This window comes from Heterodontus francisci, chromosome 16 (genome assembly GCF_036365525.1).
Source record: "Heterodontus francisci isolate sHetFra1 chromosome 16, sHetFra1.hap1, whole genome shotgun sequence".
Taxonomy (NCBI): Eukaryota; Metazoa; Chordata; class Chondrichthyes; order Heterodontiformes; family Heterodontidae; genus Heterodontus; species Heterodontus francisci.
Window position 1 is genome coordinate 65,094,899 of NC_090386.1, and position 18,995 is coordinate 65,113,893.

The 18,995-nt window shown below is 41.8% G+C and overlaps 1 protein-coding gene across 12 annotated transcripts in view; it reads left to right on the plus strand.

The window, feature by feature from the left end:
* Positions 1–18,995, plus strand: part of LOC137378157 (uridine-cytidine kinase-like 1) — a 187,595-nt gene that overhangs the window by 153,919 nt on the left and 14,681 nt on the right. For 10 of the 12 annotated variants that reach the window (XM_068048293.1, XM_068048294.1, XM_068048286.1 and 7 more), the window contains 3 exons: positions 2,332–2,390; positions 12,443–12,541; positions 15,894–15,987. In XM_068048293.1, coding sequence (XP_067904394.1) covers positions 2,332–2,390; positions 12,443–12,541; positions 15,894–15,987 — 252 coding nt within the window. Of the gene's footprint in view, positions 1–2,331; positions 2,391–3,296; positions 3,317–12,442; positions 12,542–15,893; positions 15,988–18,995 lie in introns of all 12 variants that reach the window. The other 2 variants (XM_068048296.1, XM_068048295.1) reach the window with 2 other exon arrangements.

Sequence of the window (18,995 nt, forward strand, 5' to 3'; positions counted from 1 at the left end):
CTCTCACCTCACCTCTGGAGTTCAGCTCTTTTGTCCATGTTTAAGCCAAGGCTGTAATGAGGTCAGGAGCTGAATGGCCCTGGCGGAACCCAAACTGAGCATCACTGAGCAGGTAAAATAAAAGCAAAATACCGCGGATGCTGGAAATCTGGAATAAAAACAAGAAATGCTGGAACCACTCAGCAGGTCTGGCAGCATCTGTGAAAAGAGAAGCAGAGTTAACGTTTCGGGTCAGTGACCCTTCTTCGGAACAGGGTCACTGACCCGAAACGTTAACTCTGCTTCTCTTTTCACAGATGCTGCCAGACCTGCTGAGTGGTTCCAGCATTTCTTGTTTTTATATCATTGAGCAGGTTATTGCCAAGTAAGTGCCACTTGATAGCACTGTTGACGACACCTTCCATCACTTTACTGATGATTGAGAGTAGACTGATGGGTTGGTAATTGGCTGGGTTGGACTTGTCCTGCTTTTTGTGTACAGGACATGCCTGGGAAATTGTCCACAGTGCCAGGTAGATGCCAGTGTTGTAGCTGTACTGTAACAGCTTGCTAGGCGCACGGAAAGTTCTGGAGCACAAGTCTTCAGTACTATTTCCAGAATATTGTCAGGGCCCATAGCCATTGCAGTATCCAGTGCCTTCAGTCGTTTCTTGATATCACGGGGAGGGAATCGAATTGGCTGAAGACTGGCATCTGTGATGCTGGGAACTTCAATAGAAGGCCGAGATGGATCATCCACTCAGCACTTCTGGCTGAAGATTGTTGCAAATGCTTCAGCCTTGTCTTTTGCACTGATGTGCTGGGCTCCCCCATGATTGAGGTAGCAGGAGCTAACTGGATGAGTCAGGCCTACCTGGATGTTCTAACCCCCATGGAGGAGAATGTGCTGGCTATTGTTGGGACGCCCTTTTCTAATGCTGTCCTCGGCAGGGGGCTAAAACCATCAACGATGACAATATCCTCACATTAAATCCTTCTCATATCCCACCTCCCCCCTCATCCCACACTCTATTCTGATTTACAAGCTGAAGATGGTGTAAGCATATGCCTCTTACTTTCCTCCAACTCCCCACATCACAACCTTACGCATGTGCCTTTCTGCTGTCGGACACTGAAGAAGTTCAGCCTGGCCAGGCAATGGAGGAACAGCAAGATAGTGATGATGAAGATACGCCATTACTTGATTTCACACTTGCTTCCACCAGCACAGATACTGGCACTGTGTATAATTTAGAGATACCTTAGAGGCAGGATTTTCACATAGTGAAACATTAAGGAGGCTGCAGCCAGGGCAGGGGGCAAGTATAGTGCAGGTGCCAGCTCACTGAAGGGCGAGGTCACACACAAGTTCCACTGCAGAGGATTCAGTTGAGTACTTCGATGGGGCAACCTTCAATAGAACGCTGATGGGTATGCATAATGAAATGCTTAGTGCATAGGAAGCCTGCCAGAAAGCCTGTGGTCAATGTCAAGGAGCGTGGAGGAGTCTGGCACCATCTTCACAAAGAGCTTTGTGCAGAACTTGGAGCGCATCCTTTCAAGAATGGAAGTGGTGCAGTGATGGCCAACTCCATTCACACACTTGTGGACCCAACCACAATGTAGCGTTTGATGCCAATGTCTCAGCTTCCATTGCAGCACAAGCAGCAGCCACCCAATGTCTGAGTGCTGCAGTGGAAGCTCAGACTTCTGCCATCCAAGGTCAGACTGCTGTCATCATGGCTGTGAATTACAGTGTGCAAAGGGCTTACAGTGTGTCACTCCCCTTCCTATTTGTATTAGCCCAGGAATTACAAAATTATTTAGAAGGTAGTTTCACAGTTTGTGAACTGAAAACTTGGGGTGGTGTGTAAGATTTAGGTGTGTAAGATAACTGTGGCTCCTGTGGGAGGTGGGTAGGGGGGAAATAGGATACTACGATAATGGGAATTTTTCAGGAGTTCTAAGAGTTAAATGACTTGTGTTTCATGCAGTTTTCTAATTTCTACATTTGAACTTTAGAGAATATTCTCATGAGATATTGTATTTTAGAAAACAAGAACATTGAAGGATTTTCAGTATGTTTGCCATAAAGCGAGGAATGGGTTGAGCTTTCAGCTCACCAACCATATTCTCACTTTACCTTTCATCTTGTTTGTGGGAAGAAGACTCATAGGTTTTTGTTAGAAAAATATTTTCTCCCCTCAACCAAAATCCCCACCCCGTGCAAGTAATGAGGGGTGAAGTTTCCACAGAGCAAAACTTTCGGAAAAGGTACCTGCAGCTGTGTGTTGTAAAATACTGAAAAATATGAATGAATTCTCCTTTTTAACATTTTTTTTTCTCTTATATGTGGTATTAAAAATGAACGCATTGTTACTGTTATCACCTCAGCGTGAACTCAGTGTAAGGTACGAACAAACAATGGTAGGAGTGCAGCATATATTGTGAATGGAGAGAGGCGCTGTGAATACTGGTCTATGCTTCGACACAAGGAGTCCTGCATAAAACTGTTATTTTTTGGCAACCTGCCCCCATGTTCCTGAATTAAGTTGGTTCATGAAGATATGTACTTAAGACCTATTAATTTTTGTTGGAGTATAAATACTTTTTTCAACCAATACACATTCAAATTTTAAAAAAACTTATGTGACGGAGCAAGCCGAGTACTCAAAATGTCTCCGTGACGATAATCACTTTGGTAACTATTGCCCATGTACAACTCTCTAACCTTCCTGGTCTATTTGAATTAGCAAAGTTAAAAATCGGAGAAAAATAATGCTAACCGTGTTGATCAGATAAAGTAGTTTCCAAGATTTAAGATTATTCAATGATGTACTTATTCTGATCAACTTTCCATCAATGGTCAGCCACAATAGAATGTAACAGGAAGTTAACTATCTGCCTTAGACACAGGAAGTTTAGAGGGTTTAGAATTTAATGTCATGTTTGATAGCTATAGTGTGTGACATCAACCATGCTTGTTGTGCAATTCTTTAGAAAATTTTTACACTACAGTTCCTGTCAGTTAAAAATAGAAGAAAACTTGAAAAAAACTGCTATTTTTGGTCTGCTGTGAAGTATATACACGACTCGTATTCAGAGTCTTGACTTAAGACTGTCGACAAAATTAATTTGCAGGAATAATTTTCCAAAGAAATGGTCATGCACTACATGGTATGGTAATGTCCCGCTGCCATACACTGGGGACAATTGTGATTTGTTTTTTTTGGGCATTAATGAATTGAAATCTCTTCTTTCCTACCATCTGTATTTCCTTCATTGTCCTGCTCCGAATATAATCCCCAACTGAACAGAGGAAACTGCGCTGGGATATGTGAGGAGAATTTGCATACTTCATTCCTTTTCCTAGTTGTTTTTGCATTTCAAGCCTGTGTGTGGCAATTTTGAAAGCAAAAACTAATAACTGCTTACAATGGTTTTCTATAATTTACTGTTAATGCAGTTACGCAGCAATTAGAATGTTTTGAAGTGAAGCTTAATTTATTTAATTAGACATTCCTTATTTTGTGAAAATTTCAACAATTTCCTTTCTTATATTGGGAATTTAATAGCTGATTTATAGAGAAAGGGTTCATTGTTTTAGTAATTGTTTGCTGCTTGCATTGCTCTTTGCGTGACATGAACTGGTTGTAACAGCTGCAACTACTAACTGACTTGACTCGGCTTGAGAGTGACCACATGTGGCACATGCATTTATCAGCCTTTATCATGACTAAATGCACAACCAAATCTGAGCTTTAATAACGACTGTTTGTTTATTTCTGCTGCACATTCAAAAAGCACCTAAAGCGACTACATTAAAATTGTTTTTATATTGCACTAAGATCTATGATGTGGACCCAGAAGGAAACTTTTTTTGGGATTTGCTAAGGCCAACAATTGGAAAAACTGATGCCTTAACACCAACCCCAGACGAGCATGTTCGACTCAAATGTAGAATTTCCATTTATTATCCCTGAAAATAATGCCAAATATTTTGAGATGTTTGAAAAAAAAATCACAGGAAAAAACAGCACAGGAATCCATTCAGCCCATCTACTCTAATCCAGTTTCCTTGTGCTTTGCCTAGTATCCTTTCATATTCTCCCATTTCAAATACTTAACCAGTTCCATTTTAAATGATGTTCTAGTCTCTATCAATACTGCACGTGATAAACATTTCATGTCTTAATAACTATATGTGCAAACATTTCTTCTAACTTTCCCCTTTTTCCTGCAAAGATGTCCCCATGTTGCCAATTCATCAAGCGGCATAAACAATCTTTCAATATTTACCTTTTCAAATCTTCACCTTTTCTACTCTAATATTTATTGAGACTTGTTATCGAAGCAGATTTCTTAGAACAGAAATTAGAGATCAGAATTTAGATCCTTGATTGCGCTTTGTCAATGTTTGACTACACCTCAACCCTATGTGTCAATTGGGTACACATGATACTTTTTAAACAAGAGAATTGAAGAATTTGTGGATTCTGAAGATTCTTGCCATTCCTGTTTTTCGTTGAAGTACGAAACCAAGGTTAGCCTATCCACGGGTGCACTTGAATCAGGTCATGCATGTGTTCAATTGTAACTAAACTTATTAATTTATTACTGCAGTTTAGTTAGCTGGAATGACCTACAACAGTTTAAAAAAAAAACTTCAAATGGAACATAGGAACATAGGACTTAGCAGCAGGAGTATGCCATTCGGCCCTTCGAGCCTACTCTGTCATTTGATAAGATCATGGCTGATCTGATGGTGATCTCAACTTCACTTTCCTGTCTGCCCCCCATAACCCTTGGAGAAAATGCACAGATAGCCGTTAGCGCATTTCAGCCTTGCCTTGCAAGTGAAACGTCAAGGCCATCTGCCCTGCACATGTTAATGTGAATAACTGAAAATATGTCACCATAGTATAGTTAGCTGTGTATATTCTAAATATGAATCGTGGATTTAATGTAGGTATTTTGTTGGAAGTGGAATGCTTACAGAAAGTGCTTACCATGGTGAGTGGTCCTTCCTCCAATTTAGTTTGAAAAAATAACATATTTGAAAATGAGAAGTCCCTAATTTTGGAATTTAGATGAGTCTGAGCTGCTCTGACGCAGTAATATTTCTCTAACCATCAATGTTCAGACAACTGAAAGTTGTAACTGTATTCTATCATTTGCAGTTTTCCTTCAGCAAAATCTGTCTCTGAAAGAGCAAGGATAACAAAAATAGTTCTCAATTAACAAACTAATCAAAATTATAATGTAACCTTTTTTGTTCATACTGTTTTAAAATGATGCATCATTCTCTACTCCTTCCCCCCATTTTAACACATGTAAAAGCAGAGTCTCTAGATTTTAAACTGCATTAATACTGTGTAGGCGGAATGCAATGTAACCACAAGGGCAAAACATACCAACCTAAAAAAAAAAAGTCTCATCTTAACTTATCCTTGTGTGTTCAAGAAAAGATTGCCATTATGAAGCTTGTTATGTATATCAGGCTTCAGTTAATAGAAGTAACAAACTGTGCATAAGTCCCATTAAAGCCTGCAGAGCACTTAAATGAGGCCCTAACCCCAGAATGCGGCTGGAGCAACTGAGCAATGATGCAGTCAATCAGAGCCAAGAATTGAAAAGTGAACTCCAATGCGTAGAAACAAAATGCCACTAGGCAATCCTGACTTTTTACAAGAGCCACCCAGCCTATCTTTATCATTGTACCTAAAAAAGGTCAATTTTGGGCACCAGCCTCCTCTCTCCACGACCCCAAAAAAATCCTTCTGAATTAAAGTTTCATGCTGCTGACACAGAAATGCTGCCCTGATCTTGATGCATTCTCAACATCCCAACATCTCATTCACCATACTCCATCAAATTATGTTAATGAACTGACTTTGCATCATGGGTGAGGCCAGCTCCTCTTACGTGTGCATAAAGTGCTGCATCCGCACTCCGTCATCAGCCCCATGCCATTGGGTTTTAGGCCAAAATTTTATTCCCTATTCCATCTTTCCAGAAGGTGTTCAGTTACATTGGAATTTGTAAGACTTTATGTTATCTTTTACCTCCAGTATTTCCTCTGTTGGTCATAGTTATTATGTCTGTCTAAACATAATATCATGATACGCAAACATGTGGGATTGCATAGCTGAACCTGACCATGATTGCAGCTATTATCAACTAAAGGCACATTTTTTGGTGGTAGTGATGGTGAGAAAGAGAGAGATAACTATTAAGAGTGAGGATGTTTTCCGATTTATTTTTCCCCCTCGCATGGTTCTACTGAAGCCAGCCACAGCTATATGCTGCTACCCCAGCTAAGATCAGCAAATTCAGCACAGACCAGTGTTCAATAGGACACTGTGATGTCTTTACTGATATCCATTGCGGGCTAGTTCAGTCCTCATTACACACATCAGTGCCCTTGGTGCCTTTGTACCAGTTGCTCAGTAACTGTTTTGTTCCATGCCAATTTAGGACAAATTGAAATTGGGATCAGGATATAGACCAGCACTCAGTGTAAAATGTAGGGTATAGGGGAACAACATCAGGTGTCCCTAGTGAGGTACAATATACCCCTTCTGCACAATGTGATGCGAGTCGAGGCATTTAAGCATAAACAGGGTATAAAACATTCCTAACATGTTTGATTTCTTTTTCTGTAAATCTAATTTTCTATAATAGTTTAATAGATATATATATAAACAAAGCAGAATTGATGCACTCGCTAACTGAACAAGTGACAGCAGCTTAGTTGTACTGGGTTTCATCTACAGAAATTACACCCATAATTGCTGAACAGGGCGGCACAGTGGCGCAATGGTTAGCACCGCAGCCTCACAGCTCCAGCGACCCGGGTTCAATTCTGGGTACTGTCTGTGTGGAGTTTGCAAGTTCTCCCTGTGTCTGCGTGGGTTTCCTCCGGTGCTCCGGTTTCCTCCCACATGCCAAAGACTTGCAGGTTGATAGGTAAATTGGCCATTATAAATTGCCCCTAGTATAGGTAGGTGGTAGGGGAATATAGGAACAGGGGACAGGTGAGGATGTGGTAGGAATATGGAATTAGTGTAGGATTAGTATAAATGGGTGGTTAATGGTCGGCACAGACTTGGTGGGCCGAAGGGCCTGTTTCAGTGCTGTATATCTAAATCTAAATCTGAACCTTAAAATCGTTGCCCAGCAACTGCCAATATCTTACAGAATTAAAGCTGACATTTCTGTCAGGGATTCTACAATTGAATTAAGACATGTGCAGGTTTAATTTAATCTGTAGTTTTTTTATAATGACCATATTTTATCCATTTACAGTGATTTTGAGGATTTAAGTAGTCAGCTAGCTTTTCTAAGGTTTTAATTGTGTCCATGTTTACAAATTGATGGCAAGAAAAGTTGTTTAAATGTTTAATCCATTCCATTGCAAAAGTATTTGGATCTCCTGAATGTAATGAATAATAGGGATTTAGGTGTCCATGTACACAAATCAGTGTCAGTGGGGAAGCATTTTGGCGATAGTGACCATAACTCTGTAAGATTTAAGGTAGTTGTGGTCAAAGATGAACCGGAAATGATTGTACTGAATTGGGGGAAGGCCGATTTCAATATGATTATACAGGATCTGGCCAAAGTGGACTGGGAACAGCTCCATGTAGGAAAGTCTACAACAGACCAGTGGGAATCATTCAAAAAGGAAATAGTGAGAGTTCAGGGCCAACATGTTCCCATAAAGGTGAAGGGTAGAACTAACAAGTTCAGTGACCCTGGATGTCAAGGGATATAGAGGATTGTATAAGGGAAAAAGGAGGCTTATGGCAGATTCAGGGGCTGAAAACAGCAGAGGCCCTAGAGGAGTATAGAAAGTGTGTGTGTGGGGGGTGGGGGGGGGGGGGATTTTAAAAAAAAAAAGTAATTAGGAGAGTGAAGAGGGGGCATGAAAAAACACTGGCGGGCAAGATAAAGGAAAATCCCAAGGCATTTTATAAGTATATTAAGGGCAAGAGGATAACCAGGGAAAGAGTAGGGCCCATTAGGGACCAAAGTGACAATGCGTGTGTGGAGCCAGAGGACATAGGTGAGGTTTTAAATTATTACTTTTCATCTGTGTTCACTATGGATGTATGGTGTAGAGATCAGGGAAGGGGTTTGTGGTATACTCAAACAAATTAGCATTGAAAGGAAGGAGGCATTAGCGGTTTTAGCAGGCTTAACAGTGGATAAATCCCCAGGCCAAGATGAGATATATCCCAGGCTGTTACATGAGGCAAGGGAGGAGATAGCAGGGGCTCTGACACAAATTTTCAAATCCTCTCTGGCCACAGGAGAGATGCCAGAGGACTGGAGGACTGCGAATGAAGGGTAGCAGGGATAAACCAGGTAATTACAGGCCGGTGAGTCTAACATCAGTGGTAGGGAAACTATTGGAAAAAACACTTGGAGAGGCAGGGATTAATCAAGGATAGTCAGCATGGCTTTGTCAGGGGGAGATCATGTCTAACAAAATTGATTGAATTTTTTGAGGAGGTGACTAGATGTGTAGATGAGGGTAAAGCAGTTGATGTAGTCTACATGGACTTCAGTAAGGCTTTTGTTAAGGCCCCGCATGGGAGATTGGTCAAGAGAGCCCATGGGATCCAGGGCAATTTGGCAAATTGGATCCAAAATTGGATTAGTGGCCGAAGGCAGAGGGTGATGGTCGAGGGTTGTTTTTACGATTTGAAGCCTGTGACCAGTGGTGTACCACAGGGATCGGTGTACATTAATGATTTAGATGTGAATATAGGAGGTATGATCAGTAAGTTCGCAGATGACACGAAAATTGGTGGTGTCGTAAATAGTGAGGAGGAAAGCCTTTGATTACAGGACGATATAGATGGTCTGGTAAGATGGGCAGAGCAGTGGCAAATGGAATTTAATCCTGAGAAGTGTGAGGTGATGTATTTTGGGAGGACTAACAAGGCAAGGGAATATACAATGGGTGGTAGGACCCGAGGAAGTACAGAGGGACCTTGGTGTACTTGTCCATAGATCACTGAAGGCACAGGTAGATAAGGTGGTTAGGAAGGCAAAGGGGATACTTGCCTTTATTAGCCGAGGCATAGAATATAAGAGCAGGGAGGTTATGATGGAGCTGTATAAAATGCTGGTTAGGCCACAGCTGGAGTACTGTGTACAGTTCTGGTTGCCACACTATTGGAAGTGATGGCACTGGAGAGGGTGCAGAGGAGATTCACCAGGATGTTGCCTGGGCTGGAGCATTTCAGCTATGAAGACAGACTGAATAGGCTGGGGTTGTTTTCCTTAGAACAGAGAAGGATGAGGGGAGACCTGATTGAGGTATACAAAATTATGAGGGACATAGGGTAGATAGGAAGAAACTTTTTCCCTTAGCGGAGGTGTTAATAACCAGGGGGCATAGATTTATGGTAAGGGGCAGAAGGTTTAGAGGGGATTTGAGGAAAAATGTTTTCACCCAGGGGGTGGTTGGAATCTGGAATACACTGCCTGAAGGGGTGGTAGAGGCAGGAACCTTCACAACATTTAAGAAATATCTAGATGAGCACTTGAAACGGCATAGCATACAAGGCTACGGGCCAAGTGCTGGAAAATGGGATTAGAATAGATAGGCTTGCGGGTCGGCGCAGACACAGTGGGCCGAAGGGCCTGTTTCTGTGCTGTATAACTCTGTGACTCTAAATCACAAAAAGTTAACATGCTGATACAGCAAGCAGTTAGGAAAGCAAATGATATGTTCTCCGTTATTGCAAAGGAGTTGGACTATAAGAGTGAGGAAGTCTTGCTGCAATTATATAGGGCTTTGATGAGACAATACCTGGAGTACCGTGCACTGTTTTGGTCTCCTTACCCAAGTAAGGATAGGCTTACCTTAGAGTACAACTGAGGTTCACTAGATTAATTCCTGGGATGAGAGGGTGTCCTATGAGGAGAGATTGAGTAGGAGGAGTCGTGATCTCATTGAAACCTATGGCCAAGATCTGCAGTCAGCGTTGAAGTGATGGCGTTTGCTGCTGACCTCAAAGAAAGCTTCCCACAAAGATCTAGCGAGCTCTGTGGCATGGATTTCACCTTTCCTGATAAGTTGATTCTGGCGCCAGCTATAGAGATCTCTGGCACCCAGCAACAATGTTGTCTTCAAGCAGACTAAGCAACTAATCCCATTAAAGAACTCTCATAGACAGCAAACCAGGAAGTAAAATGCACTAAATATCCTTCACTTTTTAATCATTTTACAGAAAGCAAGATAAAGATTGGGACATACACATGGGATTTAGGCAGACACTGAAACATTAAACGGACTAAAAAATATTGCTTATTGTATTAAAGACCTATGGAACCTTTTTCATAATGGAGAAGTTTGACATTCCACAAATATAAAATTATTTTTTTCAGGACTAGGGAGGTAGTTCAGCAGTAATTATAACTTTGTGCACCTTTTAAAAACCCAGTTACATCTCACTCAACAAGGCATGACTAATAGCACAGGAGTGGAAGTTCACGTCAATTCAAATGATTTTCACAGATTTCGCTCTGCAGGGTCTTCAACTGTGCACCCTGTGGAGGAGCAGGGAATCACTGACAGTTAACTGCGCACACGTGGATGCCAGATGATGCTATCAGTTTCCCTGTTGTAATGACGGCGACGCTGATAGTTTCCCCATCATTACAGTCACAAAATCTGAACTATAAAATACTTGAGGGCTTGATGGGGTAGATGCGAGAGGCTATTCCCTTGGCTGGAGTCTATAACTAGGGGTCATAATCTCAGGATAAGGGGTCATGCATTTAGCAGTGAGATGAGAGAAATTTCTTTACTCAGAGTGTTATGAATCTTTGGAATTCTCTACCCTAGAGGGTTGTGGATGCTCAGCTGTTGAGTATATTCAAGACTGAGACTGATAGATTTTTGGATACAACGGCAGGAAAGTGAAGTCGAGGTCGAGGATCAGCCAAGATCTATTGACTGGCGGAGCAGGCTCGAGGGGACGTATAGCCTACTCCTGCTCCTATTTCTTAGGTCCAAGCAGTAAATTATCCTTAAGACTTCAATTCAGGTATTAAGATTTGAGGTTTTAGCTTTAGATGTGAGGTAAGCTCATCTATTGTTATTTTGAAAGGTTAAGGTAGCTGCAGCTATTTAATACAACCCTGATCAAAGATTTTTTTGGCGTCAATTAATTAAACTGGAACTGTCAAAAACATGAAATGGCTCCTCCGTTTAGTTCCACCCCCCCAACTATTATTACTTTGATCCCATGCCAAATAAAAAGATAAATAATATTTTAAAGTGTCACTAGTACAAGGGAACACGAAGCGGCTTGAGACTTGATCAAAATGATTATCGAGAAAGAGAATGGTGAATCACACTAGCCCATTCTCATGCATCTCTGAGGCTGGTAATGGGATGCCATATGAGCAGGTGGTACATGGTGAAAAGTGACATAAGAAAGGAAGGAAGAAAAATATAAATTTCCTCCCTTCCTAGCCACAGCTACAAAGGCTAAAGTAAAAGAAGCAGTTATCGCAGGCTATGGTATTAAACTGTGAAACCTGCTGCATTTGTTAGTTCTTCAAGGCAGCAGAAAAAAGCACTCAAAGACCAGTTTCTCAGAATACTTAAAACAAACTGTTCCTCAAAGGTCATGGGGACGTATTGTTTGTCAGCAACATTTGGACCAAAATGACTTGGCCAACACCGTAAGTACTAATACTGAGCAATTTGCAGAAGTTTACTTGATGATGTTCAGTGGTGAGGTCATCACTTCAAACCATTTACTATTAGTTTTACTTGAAAGCAAGAGGATCAATAACATTGGGGAACGTAACTTCTCCCAGAAGATGACTAAGACACACATTTTAAATCCCTTCTTCTAACCCGACAATTTTTAATGTTTTTAAACCTGTCTGAGGAGTGATACTGCCTAATTTCTTTGGTAAATGGCAAAAAAGCTGTTAAAGACATGGGGCATAGTTTTAACTTTGGGGGATGATGTAAATTGGACGATATTAGATTGGCCGCCTGTTATACACCTCTTCCTATATTCATTTTCACAATAGAATCGAGAAAGACATTTAACAGGCTCCTGATCTGATATCACCAGTTTTACACTTATGACCAAAAGTTCAAATTAACCCCCCTCACCCACCCCCATCATGCTTTGCTTTTAGTGATTGGGCTAAAGTATACAGTATCTGATTGGAAAATTCTGTTTGCTTTTTAGTTATTATGCAAATATCTTTGGATGTTATTTTTCCAACTTTGCACCAATTGTATTTGTTTTAAGATGTAACATTTCTTTCACTCAAATGTCACAAAATTGATCTAAGAAAATATTCCTGCTGCTTTCTGGCTATTTGCATATTCTGAAAAACAAACTTAATATCTGAAAGTTTTGGTTTTTATCTAGAGTTGATGTTTCATATCATAATTTTCCTTGCTGTATTGCTTCAGGGCAACCTTGGCATCTGCCCACCAAGCACAACCACTGCCAATGACCTTGAGTGTACTGAAGAACACGCCGCAGGTACAAGGGATGCACACATTCATTAGGTACTGTATCCATTCAGTCATCTTGGTCTATTGTCTAGGACGTTTTAATCCCCTATCTCTCTACTTCTCCCTCTGCCTTTAGAAGCACTTGCATACCCATCTCTTAGCCCAAGTCTATGGTCACCTCTCTTAATTCCATCAAAAAGGGTCAGCAACCATTCCACTGTTCCTCTGTCAATAGTTTGGGAAATGTTTCTCTGCAAAAGATGCTATGCAAATGAAAATTGTTGTAGTATAGAATTTTACATACAGTCCATCACACATGTGCTGGCTCTCTGAAAACCCTACCCAACTAGTCTCATTTCCTTTTCCTTTCCTGTAACCTTTTATTTTTTCTATACCCAATCCCCTTTTAAGAGCTATGATGTAGCATTACAAGAAAATAAAGTTCCTTATTTTAAGTTTTCTGAATTTTGAATAAGTTGTAAAAATAAAACCAGAGCTTTGCATTTCTTCAGGTCAATGAGGACAATCCACTGATCTGGTAAATAATTGGTTTGAGAGATTAACCTATATCTTAGTTGATTACTTTGTTAGCACGTCCATTCATTGACATAACTTTTAGGCCACCTAAACCATACAAATTAACTATCAACTTGGCTTAATGTTCAATTATAATAAGGAGAGAGCTACTGATGCTGAAAACTGAATAAGGTGCTTCTGCTGACCATGAAAATTTGAATAGTGATACTTACTGATGCCGAAAAACTGCAAACAAAATATTTTCCAGTGTGCCTTTAGCTGGACTGTTGTATTCTTTCAATATACTGGGCACTGTCTGTCAAAACATCTTCAGAATTAATTGGTTGTTTTGTCTGTATCTTTCAGAAGATGTATATTATTTTAACCATTGAAAAAGACTTGATACCAAGTACATGCCATATTACAGATGACACTTCATAAGATACTTATGAATCAGAGAGGCTATTTGACTCATCATAATTTCTCCATCCACAATGACGCACACCACCCTTCATTGTAATTGTTTCTTAAATGATTCCAGGGTTTTCACTGCTACCACACTGGCTGAAAGTTCATCTAAGATGAACTTCCTGATATCAGTCCTAAAATTACCTTTAACTAATTTGAAACTGTGTCCCTGTCCTACTTCTACTGTTCAATTTAAAATAATATTCCAGATTAAGCTTTTCCATACTGTTTACTATGTTTTGTACTTCAATAAGATCACTTTTTAAAAAAATATATTCTTTCATGGGATGTGGTCGTGTCTGGCAAGGCCAGCATTTATTGCCCATCCCTAATTGCTATTGACAACTGAGTGGCTTTCTAGGGCATTTCAGAGGGCAGTTTAGCAGCTACATTGCTGTGGGTCAGGAATCACATGTAGGCCAGACTAGATAATGATGGCAGATTTCCTTCCCTACAAGACATTAGTGAACCAGATGAATCAATGATAGTTTCACAGCACCATTACTGGGACTAGCTTTCAATTCCAGATTTTTAAAAAATTAATTAGTTAATTGCCATGGTGGGATTTGAACCAGTGTCCCCAAGACATTAGCTTGAGCCTCTGAATTACTAATCCAGTGATATTACCACCACACCACCATCTCCACCTCCCCCCCCCCCCCAATTAGAGGTGTCCTTTCCAGACTGAAAAGCCCAAGCCTCTTAGTCTTTCCTCATAACTCATACCTCTAATACTAGGGATTAAACTTGTGCCTCTTCTCTGCACGCCCTCCAGCAGTTAGATGATTTGTTTCTTTGATGGGCGACAGGGCGCAAAGTGCTGTCTGACCGGAATATTGCACTGTTTGTTCATGACTTCTCCTGACTGTTTTAGCTATGTAGTTCAATATTCTGTCATTCATGTTGATTATTATGCTACATTGAATGGATATGTTGATTGTCCCCCTATGTCTCTTTCAACTTAATCCGTAGCTATTGCAACCCTGGAGAAAACATATTGCCTATTTTATCTCTCTATATTCCAGTTCTTGTTTTAAATTTTATCTACCATTGTAGTATACAGTGCTATTTATCACAGTTAACTTCCTCAAAGAAATCAAGGAAGTTGACCAGGCAGAATCTTCCCCTTTGAAAGCCATGTTGATTACTGTTTGTTGTTGTTGTATAGGTAATCATTAATTTTACTCTGGACAATTGAGTTCATGATTTTACACATTACTGAAGTAAGTGTGCAGTTTACTGTGTCTATTTTGTCACCCTTTTTGAATATGGAAACTCCATTAGCCTGGTTTCCAATCGACTGATAGCTTCCCAATTTCCATTGATTCCCTTGTAATAATTATCAATGTCTCCTAAATTTCCTCCCAAGTCTCTCTCAGTATGCTGGGATGTACATTGATAATGATGTGAAATTGGAGTGAAAATTCTACTATCAAGCAGCTGAGTCACAATTTGATTTTGCTGCTCTATCTCCAGTGAAATCACCACAAGCAGGTAGTCTTGTGAAACAACAGAGACAGGATTTTGGATTGTGAATCAGGACCCTGATGTCAGGGTCAAATGGGGATCACTCGACCTTGCACTATGTGGGCAACAGTCATCCGGCAGCAATTTTCCCTGAATTGGACAGCTTGCAGGTTCTTGAGGCTGGTGGCCAATAGGAGAACTGGAGCTCAGAGAGAGCAGCAGTTCAGGTAATGGAGAGAGAGGGCGCCTCCATCTTGAGGCACCCTCTCAGCCCTCTCAGCAACTTATAAAGTAAAAAATGACCAAAGCTGCTGGACAACCATTGTGGAGAGGGAATCCCTCCACAGGGTGGCCCATAGCCATAGCTGTGGCCAGGTAGGTGGGGAGGGCCTCAAGTCTGCTTGGAACACTAGTCCCCCTTTTTGACTGTAAATGGCCAATTAAGGTCAATTAATTACCTTAACTGGCTATCCGCCACTTGGGGCAGGTAGCCCTTCTTTCCCCAATCCCGTCTTGAGCAAAATGGCCCAGGGCGGATGGTGCTGTCAGATAAGCATGTTGGCTGGCAGTGAAAATTTTTGCACCTGTCGCCTCCATTCAGGTGTGAAAATACTTCCCCAGGAGTTGATTCAGAGCCACAGGAAACAACATACATCAGCTAAAACCATGCACTGTGAAACCAGTTTTCTCAGAAAAATGTAGGCTGTAGAGTCAAAAAGATGATAAATTATTCGTGATCTAAGAACTGAAGATACATTATAAAGCCATTTGTTCGGTAATTTTGGTGATTTTTTTTACTAGTAAATCACTGCTAAGTGCTCTGATCTGCTAATGTTATGGGAAATTGTCTCTTTTTATACTTAACTTTATAATTGAGACATAACTTATTTTAGTAACAGGTCTGTGTGTTTTCAATTGTAGTACCAGAGAGGTGACTGTGTCCTTTCCTTTTCAGAAATAAAGATACAAGCCGAGATGAATTTATATTCTATTCAAAAAGGTTGATGAGACTGTTGATAGAGCACACACTTTCATTGTTGCCTTTCCGGGTATGTAGGAGTAACATCATGTACTTTTCAGAGAACTTTACTACACAGAAACAGCAGTTTGTTCCAGTAACTTTTCTTACTCTCCACTTGAGCCGAGTCTAATCTCACTCGACTGCATGCTCCCCATAACCTTTACATATCTATTTCCCTATACAGTTACAATGACCATATTTCTAATAGTAACAACAGGAATTTCAATGGCACTTTTCACATTAAGGGGCAACAAAACAAAAGATGTTGAGTAAGGGGACACAAAATGTGCAGGGTACCAAAGGCAAGTATGTTTTGAATAGAAACAAGAAATGCTGGAAATACTCAACAGGTCTGGCAGCATCTGTGGAGAAAGAAGCAGAGTTAATGTTTCAGGTCAGTGACCCTTCTTCAGAACTGGCAAATATTAGAAATGTAAAAGGTTATAAGCAAGTAAAGTGGGGGTGGGGCAAGAGATAACAAAGGAGAAGGTGTTGATCGGACAAGGTCACAGAATAGCTGACCAGAAGGTCATGGAGCAAATATATGTTAATGCCGTGTTGAAAGACAAAGCATTAGTACAGAAAGGGTGTTAACAGACTGAAAAATGAACAGCCGCAAGTACAAACGTGAAAAAAACAGTGGGTAAGCAAACTGAACAAACTAAGATGAAATAAAATAAAGTAAACGCAAAAGAATATATATAAAAAAAGGAAAAAGAAAAAATAACTAAAAATAAAAGTAAAATGGAGGACCCGTCATGCTCTGAAATTATTGAACTCAATGTTCAGTCCAGCAGGCTGTAGTGTGCCTAATTGGTAAATGAGATGCTGTTCCTCGAGCTTGCGTTGATGTTCACTGGAACACTGCAGCAATCCCAGGACAGAGATGTGAGCATGAGAGCAGGGGGGAGTGTTGAAATGGCAAGCAACCGGAAGCTGAGGGTCCTGCTTGCGGACTGAGCGGAGGTGTTCCGCAAAGCGGTCACCCAGTCTGCGTTTGGTCTCCCCAATGTAGAGGAGACCACATTGTGAGCAATGAATACAGTACACTACATTGAAAGAAGTACAAGTAAATGGATGCTTCATCTGAAAGGAGTGTTTGGCGCCTGGGATAGTGAGGAGAGAGGAGGTAAATGGGCAGGTATTGCACCTCCTGCGATTGCAGGGGAAGGTGCCATGGGAAGGGGACGAGGTGGTGGGGTAATGGAGGAGTGGACCAGGGTGTCACGGAGGGAACGATCCCTTCGGAATGCTGACGGGAAGGGAGGGGAAGATGCGTTTGTCAGGGGCATCATGCTGGAGGTGGCCGAAATGGCGGAGGATTATCCTTTGGAGATGGAGGCTGATGGGGTGGAAAGTGAGGACAAGGGGAACCCTGTCACGGTTCTGGGAGAGAGGGGAAGGGATGAGGGTCGAGGTGCAGGAAATGGGCCGGACACGGTTGAGGGCCCTGTCAACCACAGTGGGGGGGAATCCTCGGTTGAGGAAAAAGGAAGACATATCAGAAGCGCTGTCATGGAAGGTAGCATCACCAGAGCAGATGCGTCAGAGATGGAGAAACTGGGAGAATGGAATGGAGTCCTTACAGGAGGCAGGGTGTGAAGAAGTGTAGTCGAGGTAGCTGTGGGAGTCGGTGGGTTTATGATGGATATTAGTAGACAACCTATCCCCAGAGATGGAGACAGAGAAGTCGAGGAAGGGAAGGGAAGTGTCAGAGATGGACCATGTAAAGGCGAGGGAAGGGTAGAAATTAGAAGCAAAGTTGATAAAGTTTTCCAATTCAGGGCGGGAGCAGGAAACGGCACCGATACAGTCATCAATGTACCGGAAAAAGAGTTGGGTGAGGGCGCCTGAGTAGGACAGGAACAAGGAATGTTCAACATATCCCACAAAAAGACAGGCATAACTAGGACCCATGCGGGTACCCATTGCAACACCTTTTACTTGAAGGAAGTGAGTGCAGTTGAAGGAGAAGTTGTTCAATGAGAGAACAAGTTCAGCCAGGCGGAGGAGGGTGGTGGTGGATGGGAACTGGTTGGGCCTCTGTTCAAGGAAGAAGCGGAGAGCCCTCAAACCGTTCTGGTGGAAGATGGAGGTGTTGAGAGATTGGACGTCCATAGTGAAGAGGAGGCGGTTGGGACCAGGAAACTGGAAATTGTCAAAATGACGTAGGGCCTCAGAAGAGTCACGGATGTAGGTGGGAAGAGACTGGACCAGCGGAGAAAAGATAGAGTCACGATAGGAAGAAATAAGTTCAGTGGGGCAGGAGCAGGCTGACACAATGGGTCTGCCGGGACAGTCCCGTTTGTGGATTGTTGGGAAGGAGGTAGAAGCGGGCTGTCCGGGGTTGCGGGACTATGAGGTTAGAATCCGTAGAGGGAAGATCTGCCGAGGAGATGAGGTCAGTGACAGTCCTGTGGAGAGTAGCTTGATGTTCGCTGGTGGGGTCATGGTCCAGAGGGAGGTAGAAAGAAGTGTCTGAGAGTTGGCGCTGAGCCTCTGCAAGGTATGTTTTGAATCGGTTTTGAAGACCATGGAGAGGGAGGAAGCTGGAAGAAAATTCCAATGAGCAGGAGTGTAATGACCAAACATACATAGAAGGGTATGGTGACAAACCTGCGGCGGGATTTCAAATCGTCAGTGAGGCTGGGACCGGGGGCGGGCGGTCACTTAAATCTGCCCCTTGGGGAGGCATGTCAGCTTCCTAACATGAAACTGGCACGTTCAGATTTTGAATGGCACCACAGGAGCTGGAAGAGGCGACTTGCCCACTTAGTGTAATTGGCCAATTAAGCATATCAAAGAGCTTGTTTTAAGTGCCAAACTTGGATTTTGATTCTAAGGGTTGGGTTCGATACACCATCAGAACCACGATAGGGAGGAGGAAGGGGTGGCATAGTGGGGAGCGAGCCAGAGCGGCAGTACAGGGGCAAGGGGCAGAATTGAAGGAGGAAGACTGAGAGATGGCCCTCATTCACAGTTGTGCTCAGTGATAAGAAATATCCTGTGTATCTTTGCACTCTTGACAAGGGTTTT